General features: G+C 42.8%; 1 protein-coding gene across 1 annotated transcript; it reads left to right on the forward strand.

Annotated features, from left to right (window-relative positions):
• The first annotated feature begins 2,751 nt into the window (after positions 1–2,751).
• Positions 2,752–12,537, forward strand: Fam50b (family with sequence similarity 50 member B). The gene is made up of 2 exons (XM_027948068.2): positions 2,752–2,824; positions 11,391–12,537. The coding sequence occupies exon 2, from the start codon at positions 11,472–11,474 to the stop codon at positions 12,474–12,476; it is 1,005 nt and encodes a 334-aa protein (XP_027803869.2). The 5' UTR covers positions 2,752–2,824; positions 11,391–11,471; the 3' UTR covers positions 12,477–12,537.
• The last annotated feature ends 14,781 nt before the right edge of the window (positions 12,538–27,318 follow it).

Genomic DNA, 27,318 nt, shown 5'->3' on the forward strand with positions numbered 1-27,318 from the left:
GCACCTAGCTCATGCCTTTTAATTTTTCTGGCCCCATATTAAAGTGATGGGTGTTGAGAATACATACCAGGAAGTTTCTTCTGAGATTTGATTTATTACCACAAACAATGATGCCCCTGACAGAAAAGTAAAGTCTGCAAGGGTTAAAAATGGAGGAGGTGGGAAGTCTCTCTGACCAGCTGGGAGTCTCGGCATTACTTGTTCTCTTTCTACATCACACAACTCTCCTGTCACCAGAGTACCACCATATTTGCAGGCTATTTAAAGAAAAAAAAATCCTAACAATGATAGGCCAGTAAAATCACAAAGGACATCAACCCCGCCCTCGGTCTGGCACATTCCTGGAGGGTCATGATAGCTCTGGGAATATTATTAACTGGTCTGATTTTCCAGGAAGATTGGAATGTGACTGAATTTTCTCCAAAGCCCCAGGGTGCTCCAGGGTGGTCGTTCCCTGGGCAGGTAATACAGGTGGACATTTGGGGCACTATGGTTGGTATTACCCCATCCAGGTTGCAGATTCATCCCACAAAAAAATCCAACATACGAGACACGAGTGCTGGGGAGAAAGGACAGATTGATTCAGCAGCCAAAAAATGGAGAAGAGGGAGCTTTGCTTCCAAATCAGTTTCTCAGTCCCATGGAGGAGAGGGATAATGAAAGAGAGGGACAGGCTGATAGAGCAGAGGGACATCCATGTCTTTTCTGCCAATAGGCAGAGATCTCCCAGGAACTTGGGTGCCACCTCTTTTCACTCCTTTCACAGTCTGGTGTTTCCCATCCTGGTGGCTGGAAGATGTCTTTAGCCTTGAATGGGGAGGAGAGAGGCTAAGCAAGTCCAGGTCAAGTTAACCCTGCTTTATAGTTTATGTTCCACAGGTCTACACACAGAGCTGGGTAGAATCTGACAAAAGGTTAAGATAGAGAAGGCCCACGTGTAGGGTCAGTGGCCTTTAGTGAAAGGAGAGTAACCCAGACCACTGTTGCCAACAAAATTCACATGCCAGAGGTGTTATCTACAGCAAGCCAGTGGGGCATCAGTAATGTATTGCCCCACTGTGTGACCTCCAAAATTAATGATTTTTAAGTCAACTAAGAGCAAGAAAATCTAGAGGGTTTAAGTTTTTCCCTAGTAGCAATATGAGGGAGTTCTCTACAGTGACCGAAACTTAGGAGAACAAGTTCACATTGTGTAATAGCACATTCACTCTCTGTTGATTGTTATAAAGTCATCGGACACTATGAAAAATCCAATGAGCATGTTCACACTCTAAGTGAGATTTTTTTGGTTTATTATGAGAATAGCCAGCACTTTCCCGATTTGCTTCATTTTCAGGGTCCCCAAGAATTCTTTGTGCTTTAAAAATTTTTTTTTTTTTTTTAATATTAGAGGTTGAGTCACTACTGAGCCACATCTTCTAGTCCTTTTTTTGAATTGTTCAGGGCCTTGCTAAGTTGCTGAGACTAGCCTCAAACTCGCAATCCTCTTGCCACAGCCTCCTAAGACAATGGATTTACAGGTGTGCCCCACCACAGCAGGCTTCTTTGTCTTTTACAATCTCATTCAAGGGCAATTCCAGGTTCAGATATTTTCTAAAGCACCCTCTTATCTCAGAATTCGATTTCCTGGATTTATTGGGCAATCATTCCCCATTCAAGTGCCAAGAAGTTGGTATCTCAGTAGTTTCCTTCTACCTGTCTCGTCATCCATGAATTCTACAGTGGCCATTCTGGAAAATGACCTCAGAAGCAGGGTTTCCTGACGCAAACCCAGTTCATCTCTAGGCATACTGGACTGTGACACAGCCATAGAGTCCAGGATATCAACAGTTCTAGCTGTGTGCCTGCCCCCACCCCAAAGCATAAAGGAGCGAGCGCCACCTAAGGGCTGGGCTGTGTATTGTGGATCTCGGCAGGCCGATGCCCCACTTTCAGGCATCAGAAAACCAGCTCACAGGACCCAGTGGAGGCTCCTGGATCTCTTGTCAACTGGGAAGAGTAACATGATGTTCTGCCGCTACTCAGCATGGGCTGCACATAGTGTGTTCTTGGCCACCCATGAGCCACAGTCAAGGTCCCACAGAGCAGCAGCCTCTCCTCTGATGAAGTTCCTCACATAGGACCACTCAAAGTAGAAGAAAATGCAAGCTTTGAAGCAATCCATCTGTACTCCTGTTGTCCCTTTTCCAGGATCTGAACCACCTGCTCTCACAGTTTAGCAAAGCAAGAAGAACATGGTGGTGTTTAGATACCAATAATCTTAACTGATGAAAATATCCAGAACAAAAGGAGATTGGCAAAGTGCCAGAGTTGCCTTAAAAGCACATTTTTAAATCACCCACACAAACGTCAGGTGAACCAGGCCTCGCTCTGAAATGCAGACAGAAAACCCACCTGCACTGCACCTTCATAAACAGAAAATGGGTCCTGGGAACAACTGGCACAGTCATATTGCAATGCTTTCTGTTTCTACATAAAGTAACACTTCCCCTTCCTCCTTAAGTGACCAGTGGAACCCGGGAGGGGAGTCACTCCTAACTGGTTTAGAACTTTTCCTTTTCTAGGCAGATGCTAGGGTTGGGATCTGAAAGTCCCCCAAGTGTTAAAGGCTTGGTAGCCAGTCCAAGGCATGATGGGGAGGTGGTGGTACCTTTAAGAGGTGGGGCCTGGTAGGAGGTCTTAGTTCATTGGAGGCGTGGCCTCCAGGGGGATTGTGGGACAGCGTGAGCTGGACTCCTCGCGCACGTTCCCCGAACCGCGGGTCAGTCAGTTGTGGACGAAGCCTCCGAAGCTCAGAGCCACCATACGGACGTCCTTCTCTAAGGTATCTGGAGGAGTAGTGGAGGCGGCCTAGCTCGGCTGGCCCTGGCCACACTCTCCTCAGACATTTTCTGTGCCAGCAGAAGCTCCTTGCTTCCTGTCATGGTCCTTCATTTCTCTGGTGACACTTTTAAAAACTGTGTTCAAAAACTGGAAATTTCAAAACCAGAGACGCCCCACCTTTGAGGGAGGGCCAGGGCTTCCCTGCCCTCCGCCCAGGCCGAGCTGGCCCCGGCTTAGAACGGCTCCACTTACCGAGGTTCTCACCTTACGGTGGTGGGAAAGCCCTCGGCCCTCGGTAGAAACCACACCCTGGAGCTTGTCCTGGGAGAGTGATGTGAAGCCGGCTCCTCTCTGGTGACCTGGGCGGGCCGCGAGCTGCAGGTGCTCAGGGGCCACAGGATGGCGAGGGGAGCCGCCGCCGCTCCATAGGTTAGGAGTATTAATGCCTTTTCTTCAGAGGATATTTTCAATTTGCAATGGGTTTATCAGGAAATAGCCCCACAGAAAGTGGAGGAGCATGTATAGTCGTTTAAGAACAAAACTCCCCATAATTTTTTCAGAAAATCATAAAGAACATAAAAGTATGTTGTTGAATATGGTATTTGACATTGGCTTCTCAAAAACACCTTTTATCAAGGAAGTGTCCTTTAGGTATATTTTGCTTTTTTAAAAAATTTATCTGCAAGCATTGAGATGCTCATGGTAAATTATATGTAAAGATTTTAGGGGTGAGCTCTCCTCTCTCTTTCTGAATTCAGTTTGCTATTATTACTCTGTGTGTGTACGGTGGTGAAGGTGGTGGTGGTGGTGGTAACTGAACTAGGGGCCTCGGGCATGCTAGGCAAGTGCTCTACCTCTAAGTTGCATCCCATCCTTGCTATTATTTTATTTATGTTTTTAAAACAAGATCATGAAAGAAAATTTTAGATGTATAAAGAATAAATAGGTCCCTCTAGAAATAAAGGTTTGATTGACAGTAAGGTATTCCTCCAAACCTGCCAGAAACCATCCAGCCTGGAATACTGAATTCCAAAACATGACAAACTGTAAGGCATTTTTGCAGATAAAAGATTATGGACATGAAGAAATAATTATGAAAATAGATGAGGATGTATGAGTGAATAAATATATAAGGACCAAATTTATTATTTGTTTATTTATTCTTAGTGATGATCACAATGGCCAAAAGAAGATAAGAGCTCTGCTAATTAATGAATGATTTACTTGTAGATGAAGCAATGTTGTCTTAGCATGATAGTTTTTCTGTCACTATATTCATAATTAGGTCTGGAGTATAATTTAATCTTTTGCATTTTTCTTATCTGGCTTAGATATTGACAAACCTCCATAATAAATACCCTCTTCTTCATATAGTTTGCTAGACATTTCGATCTCTCCTAGGGAAAAAGTAAAGTTTCATCCACTATAATAAGAAGTCAATAAGTAAAATCTAAAATTGCTTCATCACAAAAATAGCAATATAATGCTTATTTTAAAATAAGGTAAATACAAGAAGAAACATCCAAAAGGACTGAAAGTGGGTGCCTCTAGGGAGGAGCGCAATAAACCAGAATTGCTTGCCTTTGTTTGTTTGTTAAAATAATCCCTTTACTATTGCTTTTCATTTTAAACCAAGGGTATAAAAATATTTTGCATTCTCTTAAAACTATTTTTGTCGGGCTGGGGGATATGGCTCAAGCGGTGGCACGCTCGCCTGGCATGCGTGCGGCCCGGGTTCAATCCTCAGCACCACATACAAACAAAGATGTTGTGTCCGCCAAAAACTAAAAAATAAATATTAAAAAAAAAATAAATTCTCTCTCTCTCTCTCTAAAAAAAAACTATTTTTGTCAAGCATATACTACTTTGATACAAACTAAAGAAAAAAATGATCTCACAAAACTTAGTGACTTCATGGTACAGAATCTATTTTGAAATCTGTGACATCTTCTCTTAGTTTAATTTCTCCCTTGCTTGGTCTGGATTTCCTTTTCTCCAGAGAATGCATTTAGAAGTCACGGGTTGTTCATTTAAGCTCAGCTAGTATAGTTTGCACTTCCCTGTCTCTGAACATGTGAGAGCGCTTCCCCCTACCCTGTAGCATGCTGAGATATTGGCTTTATACCAAGCAACACTTCCAGCTTTATATTCATCTTTAAATATCCCCTGGAGGACTCCTGGTCTAATGTCAGAATTCTGTAGAGGTCACATACTAGTTCTTTTTGGCATCTGGTTGACTTGAGGTCCTGTGGCTTTGCTTTGACAGTGAGTCTAGAATTCAGTGATGGTGTTGGAGGGGTCCTTAAGCGAGGATGCAATCAAGACTCACCCTAAACCCAATCTGGGTTTATAGGGAAGGGCCAGGCCCTGGCCTACTATCAGCTGCTTCATTTCAAGGCTGACTCTGGAGGGGACAGTATTGTGGATCTGCCACTTGGAGGATAATCATTTTAAAACAGAATTCAGTTGGTAGATGGCAAGTTAAAAACTGACCATGGGGGCTGGGGTTATGGCTTAGCGGCACAGCATTCGCTTCGCATATGCAAGGCTTTAGGTTCGATCTTCAGCACCACATAAAAATAAATAAAGTTTTAAAAAAAAACTGACCATGGCAAAAATGTTCCTTTTTAAAATCTTACTGTTTTTGTTTGCATCAGAAACAGATTCCTTTTTCTCCAGTTAAAATAGTTTAAGATTTTAGTTTTGTGGGATTATTTAAAATGATGCTGTTTGCAAGTCATTGTTTTACCTTATGACTAAGGCTGAAGGGGTTCACGTTTTCTCTAAATTAAAATTTGTGTACTTTCTGCTCAGTACTTTCTGCTCATTGGAGCAGATTGCTATTCCCTCCCCTTCTTTTATCATCCTGGCTATTGTTGATTATACCTAAAACAGTTTAAAGCAGTAGCTTTTAGTTTGTTGGAAAACATTTCAATGAGAATCCAGCCACAGAACCGCTTACCATCTTGGAACTTGGGGAGAAGTCTACAGATCAGGATGTCAGAGTCTTGGGATAAATTTGCTTCGTTCTGTTTCGTTTTGTTATTTTTTTTTCCTTGTTAAGCTTTTCCAAGAGTTCCAAGCTAAACCTTTTTTTCTTTTGGGGGAGAAGGATTTCCAGGGATGGCACTCAGGGTCACTCTACCACTGAGCCACATCCCCAGCCCTATTTTGTATTTTATTTAGAGACAGGGTCTCACTGAGTTGCTAGCACCTTGCTTTTGCTGAGGCTGGCTTTAAACTCACGATCCTCCTATCTCAGCCTCCCAAGCTGCTGGGATTACAGGCATGTGAACCTTTTAATTCCAGTACCGGCTACAATGCTTGAAGGCTATAATTTAATTAAGGGGGTGAATGCTAGGTATTAAGAGGAAGAATGAAGAGATTTAGGAACTACACTGACATTCAAGTTCTGATTACACTGGAGAAAGGACAAGTCTAATAGGCACAGCCTACTATAATTGATTGGATTAAAGTGAGTGGCTGGAAATAGAAAAAGAGGTGGCCAGGCAATCTGACTTGTGTCAATTGAAACAAAGGTAATTAAGAGAGTATTGGAAACTTTATGTGTCTGTGATTGGTGGTGGGGGTAGAAGAAAGGGATGTGACATTGAGCTGAGCCTGAAGGTTGGCACAGGGATGAACAGCACTTTGAATCTCTGCACAGGTAGCAGTTATGAAAAGCCGTCTTCTATCCAGAAAGAGTGTCATTCAAAGCACTTTTGCCTGGCATGGAATGCTGGGAATGGGTGAGTGGCTTCACTTCCTAGAGGCCTTATAGGACAAAGGGATCTTGATTCAATCCTCCCAAGGGAAAGCTGGAGGAGATTTTCAAGTAGGAGAGTGACATTATCAGGTGGACTTTTGTGAGGATCGCAATAGACAGCATACAGAAGACAGGCAAGAATGAGAATATAGTACTTTTGGGCCAATAGTGAGAAGGCTTTAGGTGGGGAAAAAAGTGCCAATTTCCTGGATTAAGGCAAGTGATAGGCAAAGAGATAAAAATCTAATAAGACTTTTCTGTAATTGATTATGTGTGTACCAGAGTAAAAATGCCTAGGTTTCTAATTTGGACAATTTGGTGGGTGGTCCCTATGGTTTCCTCTTGGTATGTAGGTACTATGTTTTATCTTCATACAATAAAGATGTTCTTGCCAAGGTAGTGCCCACGGGTATCATTGCTGGAAGAAGATTGGCTGGAAGGTTGGCAAACATTGTTGTTCCAATCTCTAGGTCACACAAAGCACTGGTTTTGGCAAATGTTAGATATCCTAAAGGGGTAGAAACATTTTTTTAAAAATCCCGAACTTTTTACATAGAAACATGAAATGCTGTAACCCCCTGCAAGGATCCCTTGGAGAGCTACATTGAAAACAAACATATTAAAGGCTCATAGTAACTCAGAGTTTCTCAGAGTCACTTGAGTTTAGAATTCCTTTTACACAGAAAACATATTTGGGGATATTGCTGTGTAGAAGAGATCTAACAAACTGAACGCAGTCTCAATGTTATAACATTGAGAGGAGGCTAGGATTCCATTATTGAAGAATATCTGTGTAGTGTTCTGCCAAATGTTTCCCAGCCCAAGTGGGAGGAAAGATAAGAGGAAACGTGGGAGGAAGTACAAAATCATTGTCATGCAGAGTAGAACAGCAGAGTCCTCTGAGCTGCAGGTGTAGAGTACTTGCCTAGCACATGCAAAGCCCTGGGTTCCATCCCCAGCACAAAAAAGGGTCTCCCTTGGTAGTACAAGGTCATGAATTTAAAGTGAGACCAACCTCCTACTGTTTTTGTACTGTTTTCTCCAGTAACAGTCAGTTACCCAGATTCAGTTGCTGAAAAGACAGGGGCTGGGTTGAGCCAGCATTAGGATTTTTCAGGTGAGAAGGATGGTAGGGAAGGGGCATGAGGTGTTAGGAACAGATTCCATCTTCGGTGCAGAGGGAGGGAGGAACACATGAGGGTGTGATGATAATGGAGAAGGACAAGCCTTTGGATCAGGAGCTCTTGGGCTGTCAGAAGACAGCCGTGATCTGGAGCACTAGAGTGCAGAAATGGAAGGGAAAGAAGATGGGAGATTTCAGAATTCCAAGGTAAGGCCCATATGGTAGTGGTAAGAGCTGGGGTGTGACCACGTGGGGAGAGGAGTGAGTGAGTGATGGTAAGAGGTTCTTAGAAGAGGTCAAGGTGCTGGTGACACCCAGGACAGCAGTGGATATAGGATGGAAGAGGAAGGTGATCGAGCCAAGTGCTAATAATCCTCAGGATTCAGGGAGGACAGGGAATTCTAGAGATAGTAGCAACAAGACAGTGAGTGGAATCACTAGCAGGTGACATGAGCTTCAGAGGAGCTGAGAATAGTAAAGAAAAGAAAAGAAATGCTTTTGAAACAACACCTCTAGCTCCACATTAATCTTTTTATTTTTATTTTTTATTCTAATTTGTTATATATGACAGCAGGATGCTTTACAATTCGTACTACACATATAGAGCAAAATTTTTCATATCTCTGGTTTACACAAAGTAGAGTCACACCATCGTGTCTTCATACATGTACTTAGGATAATAATGTCCATCTCATTCCACTATCTTTCCTATCCTCATACCCCCTTCCTTTCCCTCCCACCCGTCTGCCCTATCTAGTGTTCATCTAATCCTCCAATGCTCCCCCCAACCCCATCATGAATCAACTTCCTTATATAAGAGAAAACATTCAGCATTTGGTTTTGGGGAATTGGCTAACTTCACATAGCATTATATTCTCCAACTCCAACCATTTACTGGCAAATGCCATAATTTCACTCTTCTTTAAAGCTGAGTAATATATTATTGAGTATATATACCACATTTTCTTTGTCCATTGATCTATTGAGGGACACCTAGGTTGGTTCCATAGTCTAGCTATTGTGAATTGAGCTGCTATGCACATTGACATGGTTGCATTACTGTAGTATGCTGATTTTAAGTCCTTTGGGTATCAACCAAGGAGTGGGATAGCTGGTTCCATTTCAAGTTTTCTGAGGAATCTCCATACTGCTTCCAGAGTGGTTGCACCAATTTGCAGTCCCACCAGCAATGTATGAGTGTGTCTTTTTCCCCACATCCTCACCAATACTTATTATTGTTTGTATTCTTCTTTTTTTTAGAGAGAGAAGAGAGAGAATTTTTTTAATATTTGTTTTTCAGTTTTCGGTGGACACAATGTCTTTATTTTATTTTTATGTGGTACTGAGGATTGAACCCAGCACTGTGCACATGCCAGGCGAGCGCGTTACCACTTGAGCCACGTCCCCAGCCCTTGTTGTTTGTATTCTTAATAGCTTCCATTCTGACTGGAGTGAGAAGAAATTTTACGAGGAGTTTTGATTTGCATTTCTCTAATTGCTAAAGATGTTGAAAATTTTTTCATATATTTGTTGATTGATTGTATATCATCCTCTGAGAAGTGCCTGTTCAGTTCCTTGGCCCATTTATTGATTTGGTTATTTGTTTTTTGTTGTTGAGAAGAAGCTTTTTAGTTTGAATCCATCCCATTTATTGATTCTTGATGTTAATTCTTGCACTACAGGAGTTTTATTAAGGAAGTTGGGGCCTAATCTGACATGATGGAGATTTGGGCTTACTTTTTCTTCTAGGTGCAACGTCACTGGTTTAATTCCTAGATCCTTGATCCACTTTGAGTTGAGTTTTGTTAATGATGAGAGACAGGGGTTTAATTTCATTTTGTTGAATGTGGATTTCCAGTTTTTCCAGCACCATTTGTTAAAGAGGCTATCTTTTCTCCAATGTATGTTTTTGGTGCCTTTGTCTAATATACGATAATTGTAATTATGTGGGTTTGTCTCTGTGTCCTCTATTCTGTACCATTGGTCTACAAGTCTATTTTGGTGCCAATACCATGCTTTTTCTGTTACTATTGCTCTGCAGTATAGTTTAAGGTCTTGTATACCCACATTAGATTTTGAGATGTGGAATATCAGAGAAAAAGAACCTCAATTTTAGGGAGCCATAGGGACAAGAAGTATCCTCAGGGAACATTTGGGCTCCAGATAGAACCAGAAAGTAAAGGGAAGGTAACAGGAGTTTGCTAAGGCACTGTATTCCAGAAGGCACAGTGGAAGGGTTTAAGAGTGTGGGAGGGTGCCGCAGTCCGGCAGGCTGCCGCAAAATAAGGGGGGGGGGGGGTGACGAATAACTTGTGTACGTTGATACAGCAGGAGTAGGCCCCGTTTATTACAGGACAGGAGCAGTATTTATACATTCCACACAGCTTATCTAATTAGCATAAACTAGATACAGCAGTCAACCAATAAGAAATCTCCACACTTAATGGCTCGCTGGTGTTACTTCACAAACCACTCCCTCTGGCATTTTGCCAGGCACCATCCAGACTTGTTTACTAACTCTAACATTCCCCTGGCAAAATGCCAGGTGTTATTTTGACTTGTTTACAGACTCTAACAGGAGGGGTGGGGAAAAATTGGTTGGAAGGATGCCCACTATTCATAGGAATCCATCAGATGATGGAGCTGCGAAGAGGATGAAGAAGAAAAGACTGGTCCTGGTGAAAGATGGTTGGCTCCAGTAACATCAGACAGAGGCCTCAATTTGCTTTGGCTGAACCAAAAAGATAATTTTGTACTTAGCCCTCCTTTACTGTATATGATTCCTCTGGTGTCTTACTTCCCACAGCAAGTGAGGCTGGGTCCAATGGCTTATGCATACTTGAGTGGACTCAAAAAACAGCCACTACAGAAATGATTCCTCGGGAAGAGGCAGGGACACCACCCTCTACAGAAGTGCATTCTGGCAGGGTACAGAGGCACACACCTGTAATCCCAGAGGCTCAACAGGCTGAGGCAGGAGGATCTTGAGTTCAAAGCCAGCCTCAGCAAAAAAGAAAGACACACTAAACACTAAACAACTCATTGAGACCCTGCCTCTAAATAAAATACAAAAAAAAAAAAAAAAGGCTGGGTATGTGGCTCAGTGGTCAAGTGCCCCTGAGTTCAAATCCCTGGCACCAAACAAACAAACAAAAGTGCATTCTGGAAGGTGCTTCCACTTGACTCTTCTCCCCTTGCTGGCACCCAGATGTCCTCCCCGAAGGAGAGCAATCCAACTGAGGAGACAGGTGCTTTTCCTTCAGGCTAGCCTTCCCCACCAGGGGACACATTTTCCTCTCAAACTCTTTTCCCCCCTGTGGCTGAGGCTCTCTTGATGCTCTGGTTCTTTCTTTTCTGTGCTTGACTGGGCACCTGAACCAATATCAATGCACAAAGGGTTTGCTCTGTAGACCATCCCTCTCCACCTGCAGTTCCCAGAATGTAGCCCTGCACTGCCCAGTAGTCACAAGTAGCTCCTTCTATTTAAATTAACAGAAATAAAAGAGAAAAGGCAGTATCTTGATAACTCTAGCTTAGCTGCATTTCCAGCGTTCAGTGGTTACCATTCCGGGTCAGCACATGGTAGAAAGTTCTTTTATAAGGTGCTGGTTTAGGCCATGAATAAAGATGCTATGTGGGTTTCTTTCAAATTCATGTATTTTTTCTTCATTGCTGCAGAATTCATGAATTAGCGCAGAAACTCCAAGGTGTGAGAAAGGAACTGGACTGAAATAGCCTGAGCTGTGCTGAGCACCAGGCATGGCGCAATACAAGGGCACCATGCGGGAGGCTGGCAGGGCCATGCACCTGATCAAGAAGCGGGAGAAGCAGAAGGAACAGATGGAGGTGCTGAAGCAGCGCATCGCTGAAGAGACCATCATGAAGTCGAAGGTGGACAAAAAGTTCTCGGCTCACTACGATGCCGTGGAGGCGGAGCTCAAGTCCAGCACGGTGGGCCTGGTCACCCTGAACGACATGAAGGCCAAGCAGGAGGCCCTCCTGAGGGAACGCGAGATGCAGCTGGCCAAGAAGGAACAGCTGGAAGAGCGCCGGCTGCAGCTGGAGTTGCTGCGCGAAAAGGAGCGCAGGCTGGAGCGTAAGCGCAAGATTTCCAACCTGTCCTTCACGGTCGACGACGGCGATGGCGATGACCGCGGCGATGACCTCAATGAAGGCAGCATGGCCGAGGCCAGCAAGAGCAAGAAGAACCTGGGCAAGAATCCCGACGTGGACACGAGCTTCCTGCCAGATCGTGACCGCGAGGAGGAGGAGAACCGGCTCCGAGAGGAGCTGCGCAAGGAATGGGAGGCCAAGCGCGAGAAGGTGAAGAGCGAGGAGATGGAGATCACCTTCAGCTATTGGGACGGCTCGGGGCACCGGCGCACCATGCGCATGAACAAAGGCAGCACAGTGCAGCAGTTCCTGAAAAAGGCGCTGCAGGGGCTGCGCAAGGATTTCGGCGAGCTGCGCTCGGCCGGCGTGGAGCAGCTCATGTACATCAAGGAGGACCTCATCCTGCCCCATTACCACACCTTCTACGATTTCATCATCGCCAAGGCCAGGGGCAAGAGCGGTCCGCTCTTCAACTTCGACGTGCACGATGACGTGAGGCTGCTCAGCGATGCCACCATGGAGAAGGACGAGTCTCACGCAGGCAAAGTGGTTCTGCGGAGCTGGTATGAGAAGAACAAGCACATCTTCCCCGCCAGCCGCTGGGAGCCCTACGATCCCGAGAAGAAGTGGGACAAGTACACCATCCGATGATGGGCGCCAAGGCCCCTGGCGTCCTTCTGCACGTGCCAGGAAAGACTCATCAGAATAGGAAATACTCAGATTCCTAGACCCTGTAACTTCTAACATCGTTTGATGAGCTTAATTTCTTACCTGAAATTTAATAAAGACAAAGGGGTCCCATTATTCAATTTGGTCATTCTGTGACTGATGTTATTCTTTGGTTATTTGATTGGTTTTTTAAGTATATATATATATATTTTTTTTTAAATACTGCTTCATGGCTTCGTTGCATGGCCCTTTTGTACATTATGTGATAAAGTAAAGAGTACATTTTGGGCCAAGAGCTCTAAGGATGGACTTTGGAGCCAGAAATGACTGGATTTGATTTCCTGCTTCTGCTTCTTACTGTGTACTTTTGGGTGAGCTTAATAAATTTAAGTGCCTTGGTTTTCCCACCTGTAAAAGGAAATGACAGTAGTGCCTACCTCATAAGCACTGATGTGAGGAGTAAATTGACTATTTGTAAAACACTTAGAATTCAATAAATGTCTTCTGTTCTTCTTATGGTCTTGGTTACTTTATTGAAAGGTTTGCTATGACCCAGTTATGAAATGTCTGAGGCCAGGGGTATACCTGCCCATCACTACTCCCAGGATAAGTGGTTAGGAGAGGGGAGGGGGCTCACATAGGTGAGACAGCAGCCCCACCTCTGGTTTCCTTAGCTGGTTGGTTAGCCCAAGGGGTTAGGAGGATAGAAATTGAGTACATGGCCTAAAAGTTCATCAATTTCCTTTTTGACAAAAGCTCCAATATGGTTGATTCCACAAAGCACTGTTTCAGATTGTCGTCTTCTAAAATTTTTATATTTCATTGATTGTGACTGTTAACTTTAATTTTAAAAAGAGATTATATTAAAATATTATTCATCTCAGCTACTGAGTTTTTAGGTGCCCCTTTCCTTTAACCTTACAGCCCAAGGCATATACCCCTCTCAATTTACCCTAGTCCCAGCATGGACTCTAGGAGGGATACTTCTCAGAATTCTTGTCCAACCAACATTGGCTTTCCAGGATGGTGAGTTCCAATGTTGGTCTCTTAGAATCATCAGAGAAGCTTTTAAACTTCTCAATTCCCAGCACCCAGAGCCAGATCTCAGGGGACAGAATGTAGATATGGTGTTTTGAAGCTCCCCAGTCAGATTAGACAAATGCTGGACACCCTCCCTCCATCCCTCCTCTTGAGTTTCCTTGCAACAAGCACACCTGGTCTGGGTCCAGGACACATGCTTGATTCTGGGTCCAGGACACACACTTCAGTGGAAAACAGGTCCTTACTGCTGGAGGTGAAATCCTTGGCCCAGAATCAGCACTTGGGAGATGGTTAAGAAGCAGAGTCTCGGGTTCCATCACAGGTCTACTGAATTAGAACATGTGTGCCAACAAGACCCTCTAGTGATGCATAATCAGATTTAAGGAACCTCTGGCTGACCAGATGTCTACTCTTTGGCCTATACTTCCAGGATGTAGACTTGGGGGTGCTAATAGTAGAACCCTACCTCTTTGGTTGTAGGCCCAAGTCATGTTTTTCAATCCAGCTTTAATTTAGAAGTTGATATTCTAACCACAATCTAATCCTGCATCTGTTTTATTATTATTATTATTATTATTATTATTATTATTTGTGGGGAGCCACATTGAGTTATCACGCCTTCCAGTCCTAATGCACCACGGGGATCTGAAAGGTCACTCTAGTCTGGAGCAGTAGTGCTATGACTCTGGAGCGGTAGTACCATGACTCGAGACTCAGTCTTTATACCCCACCCCCGCTCGGATAGCAAGGCCAGTCTTCTGAGAAGGCATACCCCTGGGGTTGAGCTACACTCACCTATTCTTTTGTAATCCTACCCCTTTGCCCTTTTTGGGATAGAATGTTCCATGGAAACTCCCTTTGTGTGTCCCCTTCTCTTGCTCTACCTTTAGGCATGGCCTTCCTAGCTGTCAGTCAGCCTGCTGACAGCAGACATCACAAGCTAGACTCAACCCCTTGAAACCTGACCCCTTGCCTCATTTGAGTGGCTTCTCCCCAATAAAAGGATTTCTCTCTCTCTCTCTCTCTCTTTCTCTCTCTCTCTCTCTCTCTCTCTCTCTCTCTCTTTCTCTCTCTTTCCATGGACCCCTAAGGTCAGAGGAGCAAGACCCAAAGAAAAAGTTGTCTCCATCTCTTGTGTGATTATTTCTTGCAACCTAGTTCACCTGGAATGACCCTGAGTGTTTTAGTTGTGAGGAACGCAACATTTATTGCTATTTGTGTTGTTATGTATTGACAAATGATAGTCATATATATTCCTGGGGTGCAACGTTGGATTATGGTTTTTAATTATTTTAACATTTTTTTGTTGTGAGAACATTAGAAATTTACTTTCTTAGTGATAATATATACAATACTTAATTATTAGCCATATTAAGCATGCTGTGCAATTAACCTAAAAAAAAATTGGACTTATAACTGAGGCTTTGATACCTTTGATGCCCCCTCCCTACTCCCTTCACTCCTGGTCCCTTGCAATCACCATTCTATTTTCTGCTTCTTTTAGTTCAATTGTTCTAGATTCCACGTGTAAGTGAGAACACAGGGTATTTTTCCTTCTGTGTTCTGTAGTTAAGTCATGGGGTTACTACCCTCTGAAATGATTATGCAGCTCTTATAAGACTGAATCTCCAGAAAGCAGGTATTTTATAAAAAACTGAGTTTGGCTTTCTGCCTTGCCACGTGATCCCTTCTGCACATGTTCCATTCCCTTTCTGCTTCTCTACTACATTGTGACACAACCAGAAGTGCTCTCTCCAGAGTTGAGCAAATGCTGACACCATGCTCTTGGATCTCCAAAACTGGGAGCTAAATATGCACTAAGACACACCAGCCTTCTGACATTCTCCTAAGACTTCCCTACTGCCACAGCCATGGTAGTTACAAGACTGAATGTGCTGGGAGTGAACCAATAGCTTCTGTCACCAATTGGAACCCCAGTGTAGGAAGGGGTTAAATACATGTTCAGACTTCAACATATGCCAGATTACTTGATAAACCATATTTCATCTAATAATCACTGCAATACAAAATATTTGTATTATTAGCCTGATGCAGAAATTGTGGATCTGAACTATGGGGATTAGGTTGCAACTGGAATGTTGTGGTATAATAAGAAAGATATTTGGTCTTTATCCCAGTTTCCTGGCACAGAGCTCCTAAAATCTTTGGAATTTCCTGAATAGACATGTTTTTGTTGTTCATAATGAGCATCTGTCAATCACACCTGGGTTTATGCTAATGAGGTGACTTAGGATAGGCCACCTATCCTGAGGTGACCTTCAAGGATGAAGCTGTTCACCAGAAAAACCAAGTAATTAGATAACTGGAATTTTCAGCCTGTAGAAAACTCTCGAACAGCAAGATTTGGTGAGCTTTTGGGTAGTGAACTCATCCAGTGGAGGAAAGCTGGTGTACCCCAACTCCACAGGGCTAGACACCCCTATGCTCAGGATCCTGCAGCACCTTGCCCTATATGCCTCTTCATCTTTGTTACATCCTTTAAAACAAACATAAGTTAAATGTTTCCTTGAGTCCTAGGAACTGCTTTAGGAAATAGAGTCATGGGAACCTCTAATTTATAGCCAATTGACCAGAAGTACAAGAGGTCTTGATGGTATTAGTGTCACAGTTGGGGCAGACTTGTGGGACTGAGCCTTAGCCCATGGGATCTGATGCAGTAGCAAGAATGCAGTTGAATTTTTTGGATTCCAGCTGGTGTCAAAGAATTGGTCAGTAAGGAAGACACCTGCCCATCTTGCATCAGAAGTGCTCCATGTGAGTGTCAATAAACATGTCTCCTCACAGATTTAAACCTCAGTCTGTTTGGCTTCTACACCTTTGATTTTCGGTTGAAGCTTCATGTTTATTCATAGTTGCACATTGTATAAAGAGAGATTTCTATCAGACTTGTGAGAAAAGCACGTGCCCTCTGCCCCATCACCCTCTCAGTTTCAGTTCCTCAGAGGTAGCTACTTTTCAGCAAATGCTCTTGAAATTGACCTCTGCATCTCCGAATAACCTGTCATCTTGCTGCTTCTTGAGTTTTCCGGTTTAGGCATAACCTGTTAACTTCCTATTATGGATGACCAGGATTTAACTCTCTTTCTTCCCTTCTCTATCAACCCCCAACACACATGTGAAACCCCCATCATTCCCTTAGAAGCAAAAGCCTTTCTGATCGGACCAATATTCATGTGTTTGCAATATTATCATCATAAATATGCAGCATTATTTATTATCAACAATTTTTCTGGGTTTTTTGGGATTAATTGTTTTCTACTAATTTTTTTGTTTAATTTCTACTAATTTTTCTGGAATTATTTTCCATTTTGATTAACTTTCTTTGTTCTTATTATTAAATCAACTTCATACTTCCTGTCAGTTGTTTTCATCCTCTTTCAATAAAGCCCTTAACAACCTAAAATAACAGAGATCCTCTACAGAGAATGGGTTTATCTGGAGTGAGTGACAGCAATCTGGGATAGGTGGTGCCATAGCAAGCCATACCACAGGCATTTCCAGGAGGCAAAGGAAAGCAAGGATTTGTAAAGACAAGATGGGGAGAATTATGTAAATTGTATTAAGACACAGAAAACATTGGTAATGGGGATTATCTCAGGAACTGAGGCAAATGATCTCTTTGTGGTCTGGATCTATTTAGTCAGGATTTGACAAGATGACTCTTATTAACTGGATTTCAATCACTATGACAAAATACCAGAGAAAATCAAATTAAAGAAGGAAAAATTTATTTCGATTCATGATTTCAGAAATATTAGACCATGGGTCACTTGGTCCCATTGATTTGAGCATTTGACAAAGCAAGATATCATGAAGGGGAGCATGTGTTGGAGCAGAACCGCTTACTTTATGGCATCTGGGAAGCAAAGAGAGAGCAAGGGGGCTGTGAAACATACACTCCCTTCCAGAGCACATCCCCAGTGACCACTTCCTCCAACTAGGCTTCACCTCTTAGAATTTATACCACCTGCCAATAATGCCATCAAATTATGATGCTATCTCCAGATTAGTCTACGGATAGAGCTCCTCACTATCCAATCATTTCCTAGAATTCCCCCCTTTGAACATGGCTGTATTGGGGACCAACCCTTTAGCACATGAGCCTCTCAGGGGACATTCCAAATCCAAATCATAACAGAAGGCCAGAACCGGCTGGACTAAAGATATTTCCCTTCTCCTGGTCAGATAGACTCTGATAACCCATCAGGTTAGATCCTGGTTGAGAAACTAAGGCGTTAAGGAGAACAGCATGCTCTGGCATACTTTAAATGTTACCTCTTCCTCTCCCACTGTCAGATGCATGAGGGGCCTTTTCCTCAGTATTTACCATGAGGACCTGGCCAAACTCTTAGAGGTAAAACTCACAGATGCGTGGGCCCCTCATATGACTGGGTCTCCTTGGAGTTCTTTAATGCTCAGCCTTGTCCACACAGAACCTCCAGCAATTCAACAATTGCAGCCCAGGTTTTCCTACCCTGGTACTGGTGGGTTTATGATTGGTTATCTCGGGGCTGGGGATGTGGCTCAAGCGGTAGCGCGCTCGCCTGGCATGCGTGCGGCCCGGGTTTGATCCTCAGCTCCACATACAAACAAAGATGTTGTGCCCGCTGATAACTAAAAAATAAATATTAAAAATTCTCTCTCTCTACCTCTCTCTCTCTTTAAAAAAAAAATAAATAAAAATTTTTTAAAAAATGATTGGTTATCTCTGAATCTCTCTACCCACCTGTCTGTCTCTTGACTTTAGGGGGCAGACTTTGGTAGCTTTCCTTCTCTGATGTATCTAAGAAGAGTTGATTTTTAACTTGTTCAGGTTTTTGCTTGTTGTTAGGACAGGAGTGGTGACTTCTAAGATCCTTACCTACCAAACTGGAAAACAGAAGTCTTCCCCCTCAATATTTAGGAACATGAAGCATTCTAATGATTTCAGATTCTTGAAAACAGATCTCCTGAAGCCTTCCCACCTACTGCAATCTGGGTTGGGTGTTCTTTGTTGCATAGTTGTGTTATGCTCGAATTCGGGACCCCCAAAAGACCACCAGAGACCCAAGATCGATGTAAGCAGCAAAGAGGTGTTTATTGTGAGCTAGCTCGGTCCTCCGCGCGCACACACAGCAACTGGTGACGCTGAGAGGCCCCGAGCCCAGGGTTTGCAGCAGTTTTATACATTCTTTGGAGAAGGCAGGGACCCCCACATACATCATAGCATCTCTTAGCAAAACATCACACACGGCGGGAAAATCAAATAACAACTCTAAAACATGATTAGCACATTCACTGGCGGGAACAAGTTGGGTAGGGGTGATTGGTTACTACAAAAGGGGTATTCATTTGAACTGATTGGTTTGAGCCAAAAGGGGTGTTCATGCTGAATTACATGGTTTCCCAACACGTTATCAACCACCATAAACTACTGGGAGGGTTATCTGGCATCCCAGGTATTTCCCTGTCTCGTGCTGATTGGTGGCTGCTAGGGGGTTGCTATGGATCCCCACCTAGCCTGACTGAGTCAGGGACACCTGGCGCAGCAGATCTCTCCTGTTATTTGTAGATAAACAACTCAGCAGGGTGGGAATGTTCTTAAGAGTGCTCTGTGGGTCTTTCCAAGGACAAAGGTCATGTCCCTTTCTTGGACAGGCTTTGCTCTGAGATAGAGGCTGGTTTTTCAGTTGATATTCTGAAATTTTTCTTTGCCATTGTCCTAAGGAACCCCCACCCCCGACCCCAGCATATTGAATCCCATGTTTCCTAGATCATATCTTCTTGCTGGTGGATTTGCTGTTCTATGATCAAAGATGTTTGAGAAGTGTTTTGGAGCTTATATACCCAAACCCTACTTTGCTTTACTCTCCTACATCATTGAAAGTCCAGCAGAATAGAAATCATTTTCTCTCAAAATGTTAAAGTCAGGGCTCCAGAATCTTATCACTTTCTTTCCACTTAACACACTTGGCAGATAGATGCTCAAGTGCAGGAATAATCACATTAAACCCAGGAGAACCACAGAGACAAACATCCCAAACTCTCCACAAAGCAGTAGCCAGTCCAGCCTCCCGCTTCTTTCGACCCCTCACTTCTCTGCACTTTTAAGCTACTCTGCTCTGGCTGCCTCAGTGTCCCCATCAAACAGGGCTTCTTTTCAAAGACAGATGCTTTGCTGAGTCATCCAATTTCTCGTTCTTTTCCCCAGGAAGTCTTCACCCAGATGTGAGTTCACCTGCTGTTATGGTTTAGATATTAGGTGTCCCCCAAAGTTCATGTGTGAGACAATGCAAGAAGGTTTAGAAGAGAAATGATGGGGTTACACCAGTCTTAATCCAATGAGGGATTAATCCCTTGGTGGGGATTTACTAAGTGATAACTGAAGGCAGGCAGGCTGTGGCTGGAGGAGGCGGGCATTGGGGCCATGCCTTTGGAGTATATATTTTATTTCTTGCAGTGGATTCTCTCCCTCTGCTTTCTGATCATCATGTGAGCTGCTTTCCTCCACCACACTCTTCCGCCAAGATGTTCTGCCTTACCTCAAGCCCCAAGGAATGGAGCTGGCTGTCTATAAACTGAGACCTCTGAAAATTTGAGCCCCCAAATAACTTTTTCCCCCTCTGAAATTTTTCTTGTCAGGTCTTTTAGTCACAATACCAGAAAAAGCTGACTGAACCTCCTGCCTTGGCGCATTTTCCACTGTACTCTGTACTTGTCACATATTCTGTATTGGGCTGTGCTTTTTCTGTCATCTCTCTGTGTTCGTTCACAAACTCCTTTGTGATTCCAGAGTACCTGGATCACAGAAACTCTTTACTTGGAGGAAGGCAAAAATCTCCTCAAAGATACCCTTACCATAACAAGAACTGCTCACGCTCAGATTCCAGATGGCCTCAAACCTTTCTGAGCAGATTTCAAAACTGAGGTAGACAGGAGACTACTTTTGGTGGAATCTAGCTGGAAAAATAGAAGTACCTCCTCAGGGGTACCTAACTTCCCATCAGAACCCCAGAAGCCAGCCCACACCCCTCCCATCAAGCTCGTGACCCCAAGACAACACACGGGTTCACTCTGGTCATTGCACTGCCTCTGAGATGGGGTCTGCGGGTCTGCATTCTGACCAAAGCCTTGCTTTCATAACCCCCTCTTACTGGTTTGTGTATTATTGGCCAACTGCCCAATCCTTAGCTTGCAGAACCTTACAAAAGACTAACCACAATAGCAACCAGCATTCAATATATGGCAGGAAGTATTTTAATTAATTCTATCCCCATGCAGATCCTATGAGACAGGTTACATTATTCCCACTCTACAACTGAGCAACAGAAAGGCTTAAGTAACTTCCAGAAAGTTATACAGCTACTAAGGGCAGATGGGGACTCAAGTCACTATACTGCCTCAATTTTTGTACCAAGCCTTCATTTAGATTGTGGTTCAACCATTTTGATGACCATGGGTAATTCTCTAGATTGGACATGCTGTTTTTTCTTCCAGGAATACATTCCCTCAATTATCTTTTGGAGAATCACCATGTCACCTTTGCTGTTGCTCTATGTGACTCAAGAAGTGGGGCTGTTACTTCTATTGTGACTCCATGTGGCTGAGGAATGATGTGCCATACTTCAAGCTGAGTGACCCACCTGGTCATCTTCCTGGCCACTGCCTTACATGGACTTTGTGTGCTATGTAGTACTAGGAGAGGGAGAAAGAGAGGAATGGTGGGTGGGGAGGAGAGCAAGAGAAATGACGCTCTCCATTGTCTCTTTTTAGAAGAATGCCGGTACCATCATGGGAGCCCACCCTCATGACCTCATCTATCCCTAAATTACTTCCTAAAGGTCCCATCTCCAAATATAATCACACTAGGAGTTTGGGCTTCAACATATAAATCTGGGAGGGAGACACAACTTAGTCAGTAGCACTGGTCAGTGGCTATAGGGGTTTGTGCCATGTGGCCTTGTAGCCCATGGAATTGATTTTAAGTGGACAGTGGTAAATTATCGCCCCCAGGAGGATGGGAGCAGCACCATGCAACACTGAAGAGGATGTGGTGCAGGTGAGGCACGTCAATAGGTGAAAGGGCACATTGGGTGCAGACTTAAGGTATTTTTACCTTCAAAAATTTCCTAATAAAATGAAAAAATTTGGACAAGTAAAATTTAGCACCATTAGTAGTTACTAACACCTCTAAGATGACCTGACAGTAAGCATGGGGAGTCAGAGGGTGCCCTGAGGGGAAGACCCTGAGTGGCTGACGCCATGCTAATCCCTGGTTTACCTCCAGTAGCCCTGTTCCCCACAGCCTGCTTGGGAGGCCTTGTGGCCTTAGGTCAACACTACTGCAGTCCCACACACTGTCAGAGAGTCCTGAGATGTGAAAGCAGAAGGGACCCTGCAGAGCCTGTGCCTGAACTCTCAAACACTGCTCTTTTCAAAGGTTTGTAAAGAAATGAAACAGTAAGAATATAAAGTTTTTCATAAAATCTTTTTTTTTTCTATTTTAAGGAATCCGTTTGTTTAGAGATGTGCATTTTCATTCTTGTCTGGTGTGTAACATTCTTTATAAGAAAATTATAATCATTATAAATGCTATTTTTTTTGTTTTAAAAAATCTTTATTTTTAAAAAACAATCACTGCATGGAAGTCCCTGCTGTCAGTAAGATCTGAAGGTCTAGAAACCTCTGAGCTAGTCCGTTTTCAGAATATGAATGAGGCCTATTGCAGAGACATCACTTGTCCATAGCAAAAAACAAAAACAAAACAACAACAACAAGAAAAACCAGCATTGGGCCAGACAGCTCTAATGCCCAGGTTTGTTTCCCTTCTCCCCTTCTGTGTTAGCTTTGTGTCACTGTGACCAATATGGCCAACAAAAACAAGTTAGAGGAGGAAGAGTTTATTTTAGCTCATAGTTTCAGAGGTTCAGTCCATGGTTGGCTGACTCCATTGCTCTGGGCCCAAGGTAAGGCAGAACATCATGATAGAAGGGTGTTGCAGAGGAAGGTAGCTCTGGACATAATAACCAGGAAGCAGAGAGAGCTTGACACCAAGGAGCCAGGGATAATATAACCCCCAAGGGCACACACCCAGTGACTTACTTCCTCTAGCCACACCCTACCTGACTACTGTTACCACTCATGCATCCACTTAAATTATTAATCCATTAAATGGTTTGATCCACTGATTAGGTTACAGCTGTCATAATCTAATCATGTACCTATGAACATTCCTGCATTGTTTCACACATGAGCTTTTGGGGGACACCTCATATCCAAACCATAATCCCACCACAGGGACACTGATGTGATATGAAAAAAAACTGGATTCACCAGCAGTCTTATTGGGGGAGATTTTTGATGAACAAAAAAAATTCTTGAGGAGAGTCAAGGTCTCATGTTGATGTCAGGTGCTAAGGGGAATCCATCAACCATAGTCCTGAGGTCCCAGCATCTAAGCATCTCCTGAACTTTCCATTCATTAATGGGTACTTCTGTGTTTTCTCCCTCTGCCAGAAACTTTTGATTTATTTTCAGTTGCTTTTGGTAAGAGAGAAGATGATCCTCATGCACAATGGGCAAAGCAACATTCTTCCGGTCAGCATATAAACTGCCCAGGCTTGATGTCTCCCCAGGAAATTATGTGGGGAAAAATTCACTTACATATGAACTCTTGGAGATCATCACAAAATTACCCATCTTCTTCCAAAACCCTAACTAATTGAGCTACTCCAGGAAATACTGATAAATTGATAGGGAACCAGCCTGATACAAGCAGGTGCCAATAAGTTGATTTGAAAACATCACTGGGGGACTGGCATCAGGGCCTTCTTTGTGTTTTTCATGATTCCTCAGCCTGAGGAACTGGGGCCTCTATGTTCCTAATCAGAGAGTTGCAGCAGAGAAAGGCATTTCCTATGGAGTAATATTTTTGCCAAGTAAATGTCATAGTAAATGGTTATTTGGGAAAAAAAGAAAAACCATATGAGGTTTCTCATATTTAACTTGTGCTGGAAATTTATTTCTCTAGGAGGATCCATTACTTTCAGACTTTTTAAAAAATAACATGTTTATGCTTGTGTATGTGTGTGCATATACGCATATTCAGATCCTCAGTAGAAACTCGAAGGGCTGCTCCCTAGGCCTCAGGGATCACAGTGGTACAGTGTCTTTAATTAGGGTGGTGTTGAGTACTTGTTATGACTAGTGAGCTGAGGAAGCTGAAGTCACTATGAAGGCAGCAGAATTTAATTCCCACTTTTGGGAACCAGCTTCCAAGAGGACCACCATGATTCTTTCCTCTTGGTTTCACACCCTTATGCAATAGGATTTTGATTAAATGACCTTGTGTGGCATAGGAGACTTGGTCATAGAATGTAGGTACTTTCCACCTTGCTCCCTTAGATGGCTCACTTTGAGGAAAGCTGGCTGCCACGTTTGCAGATAATCAGAGAGCCTCATGGAAATAGTCACTTGGCAAGGAATAATGAATTAAGGCCACTTGCTCAAAGCCAACACAAACTGGGCAGCCTATGGAGAATTAGAGTCTCAAGCCCCATCAAGTTTTCAGATGACTACAGCCCCTGCCAAGAACTTGACTCTTCTCATGAGAGAGTGTGAGCCACATACAAGTAAACTATCTGTATTCATTGACATTATTTCGCATACCATAATATACCCATTTAAAGTGCATGGCTCAGTGGTTTTTAGTCTATTTAGGTGGTTGTGTGAACATTATCACAGTCACTCCAAAAGCAAACCCTGTGCCCATTACCAGACATTCTCCCACTCCTACCCTCCTATCCAGCTCAAGGAAGCCACTAATTCTTTTTTGTGTCTATACATTTGCCTATTCTGGACATTTCATATAATAAAATCACACAATTTTTGGCCCTGTGTGTCTGATTTCTGTCACTTATCATAATGTTTTCAAGGTTTATCCATGAAGTAGTGATAGTGATTACCTGATGAGTCCTGCTTCCTCAAACACTGAGTATAACACCAGAGAAGCACGTCAAGGCAGGCGTAGAGTAGAAAGTAAGAAGCTTTATTTAAAGGATAGTACAACAGACTTCTGGGTGGATGAAGGGGACCCAAAGACAGGAATCGGTGGCATGTGGAAGTCCAGGTCCCTTTTATATGTCTAAAGTTTCCCTTGTTCTCCTGCATTCTTCTCCCTGAACTTGTTCATTTCCCCCATCCTGCAGGGATGACTGGGGGATGTTGGTGGAATGGCCAGGGGGTGAGCAGGTGGACTGCAAGGGCCAAGGTTGAGTGACTAGGCAGGAAGGAAACAGCAGCCCAGGGGGTGTTGATCAGTAGCTCTCTGTCTGCTCAGGAGTCCCTTCATTTGGGAGTGGTAGTATCAAAGGGCTTTGGAAAGGTGAACATTCCAATCTCTCAGGTGCAGTTTTCAATTTTCCCGTCTCAAATATTGGCCTCCATCTTCTGGATCTGACCCAATCATCTCTTCTACACTAACTGCCTGTCTTTAATTCTGGCTTCAATAGCGTGTGTCAACATTTCATTCCCTTTTATGGCCACATAATATTCCAGTATATGTTTATACCACATTTTATTTATCCATTCATGTACTGGCTCATAGACATTTGGTTGTTTCCATTTTTTACTTAATAGTATTGCTAATGAATATTTGTGTATAAGTTTTTGTGTGAACGTGTCTTTGATTCTCTGAGGTAAACATCTAATTTCATTCCCAGCAGCCAAGTATAAGGGTTTTAAATTCTTAAGGTCTTCACCAAAACTTATTATTACCCATCATATTTACTATAGCCATTCTTATGGCTATTAGGTGATATCTCCTTGTGATTTTGATTTGCATTTCTGTGATTATTGTGGTTATTGATATTAAGCATTTCTTCTGTATTTCTTACAATTTGTATATGTTCCCTAAAGAAATGTCTATGCAAATCATTTGCCCATTTTTTTAACCAAGTTACCTGTGTTTTTATTGAGTCACAGGAGTTCTTGATATATATTTGCAAGTGCCATATCAGATATATATTTTACAAATATATTTCCCACTCTTATATTTTTATTTTCTTGATGGCATTCGTGGGCACAAAAGTTTTTAATTTTATTGAGGTTTAGTTCATCAGGTTTTTTGTTTGTTTGTTTCCCTTATATTTTGTGTAACAAATTATTGCCTAATTCAAGTGCATGAAGATTTATTCCTGTTTTCCCTTTTTTATAATTTCACCTCTTATATTTATGCCTTTGGTCTATTTGGAGTTGCTTTGTATACGGTATAAGGTAAGAATACAATTTCATTCTGTTGCATGTGGCTACGTCTCGTAGGCACCACTTATTAAAAAGTCTAGTCTTTCTTCTTTGGGTGGTATTGACACTGTTTCCAAAAATCATTTGACCACAGACTCATAATAAGTTCGTTTCTGAGCTCACATTTCGATGCCATTGATCTATCCTTTTACTGGCACTATACTATCTTGATTACTGTTGCTTTGTAGTAGAGAAGTATGTGTCAGAGCAATGGATTCCCTGTTTTTAGTTTATCTGGGAATGTCTTTATTTCTTTTTGTTTTTAAAAGATAGTTTTACTAGATGTAAGATTTTTGATCACAGGTTTGGATTTTTTTTTTCTTCACTCTTATAGAACCCACCCCCAACCTCCACCAATTTTTTCTCTGTCCTGGCCAGAAAAACACAGAGCACCTTGACTACTCTGTGGCCCTACCAGTTGCATGATTTACCCAGTGGCCTTGAACCCAAGCCAGGCCCTAGAACATTTCTACTCTTAAAGGTATTCAGGTTCTTGCATAAAATCCTGAAGGAAACTGACCCTGACCCTGAGCCAAATTCCTTAAGCTCACCTTTGCATGCCACACCTTGATCCCTTTGTCATAGACACACTTAGGTAAACTGTGTCTCCTTATCTGTGATGAGAACAGCAGCAGAACCCCCAAAACAAATTTCCACCAGAGATGCTTTGGACTGATCACCCTGATGTTTAGTGCTTCTTTTCTGGAATCCCAGTGGCCCTTTGGGGACTCCTCTGCCACTGCTTTCAGTGCAACTCCACCCTCAGGTTTGACTGGACAGAACAATTTTGAACATGGCCTTTTGTCCCCCGTTGTTTTTGATGAGAAGTCAGCTTATAGGAACTGAGTCAACTCACCTTATTAGGGTTCCCTTGTGTGTGCTGGGTCATTTTTCTCTTGCAGCTTTCAAGATTGTCTCTTTATTGCTGGCTTTCAACCTTTTGACTATGATGTTTAGGTATGGCTATCTTTTTTGGAGGGGGGTGTACTGGAGACTGAACTCAGGGGCACTCTACCCCTGAGCCAATCCTCCTGCCTCAGCCTCCTGAGCCACTGGGATTACAGGCGTGCACCACCGCACTGGCTATTCTCTGTTTTAATTCTATTTAGAATTAAGTGAGCTCCTTAGAAGTGTAGACTATATTCAGTGATTTGGGAAAGTTTTCAGCCATTAATTCTTTGATCTTTTTTTTTTTTTTCCTGTTACTTCCTCTCTTTCTGGTACACTCATAATGCATAGTTGTTTTGTTTAATGGTGTCCCATATTCCTCTGAAGCTTATGTTCGTTCTTTCTTTTTCTTTCCTCTTTGCTCCTCTGATCTCTATTGATCTGTTTTCAAGTTTGCTTATTCTTTCTTCTGCCAGCTCAAATCTACTGTTGAGTTCCTATAGTGAATTTTTCCACTTCTGTTATGTTTTTCAACTCTAAAATCTTAATTTGTTCCATCTCTTTTATATTTTGTATTTGATGAAACATTATTATC

The sequence above is a fragment of the Marmota flaviventris genome, chromosome 6, assembly GCF_047511675.1.
Source record: "Marmota flaviventris isolate mMarFla1 chromosome 6, mMarFla1.hap1, whole genome shotgun sequence".
NCBI classification, from domain to species: Eukaryota; Metazoa; Chordata; class Mammalia; order Rodentia; family Sciuridae; genus Marmota; species Marmota flaviventris.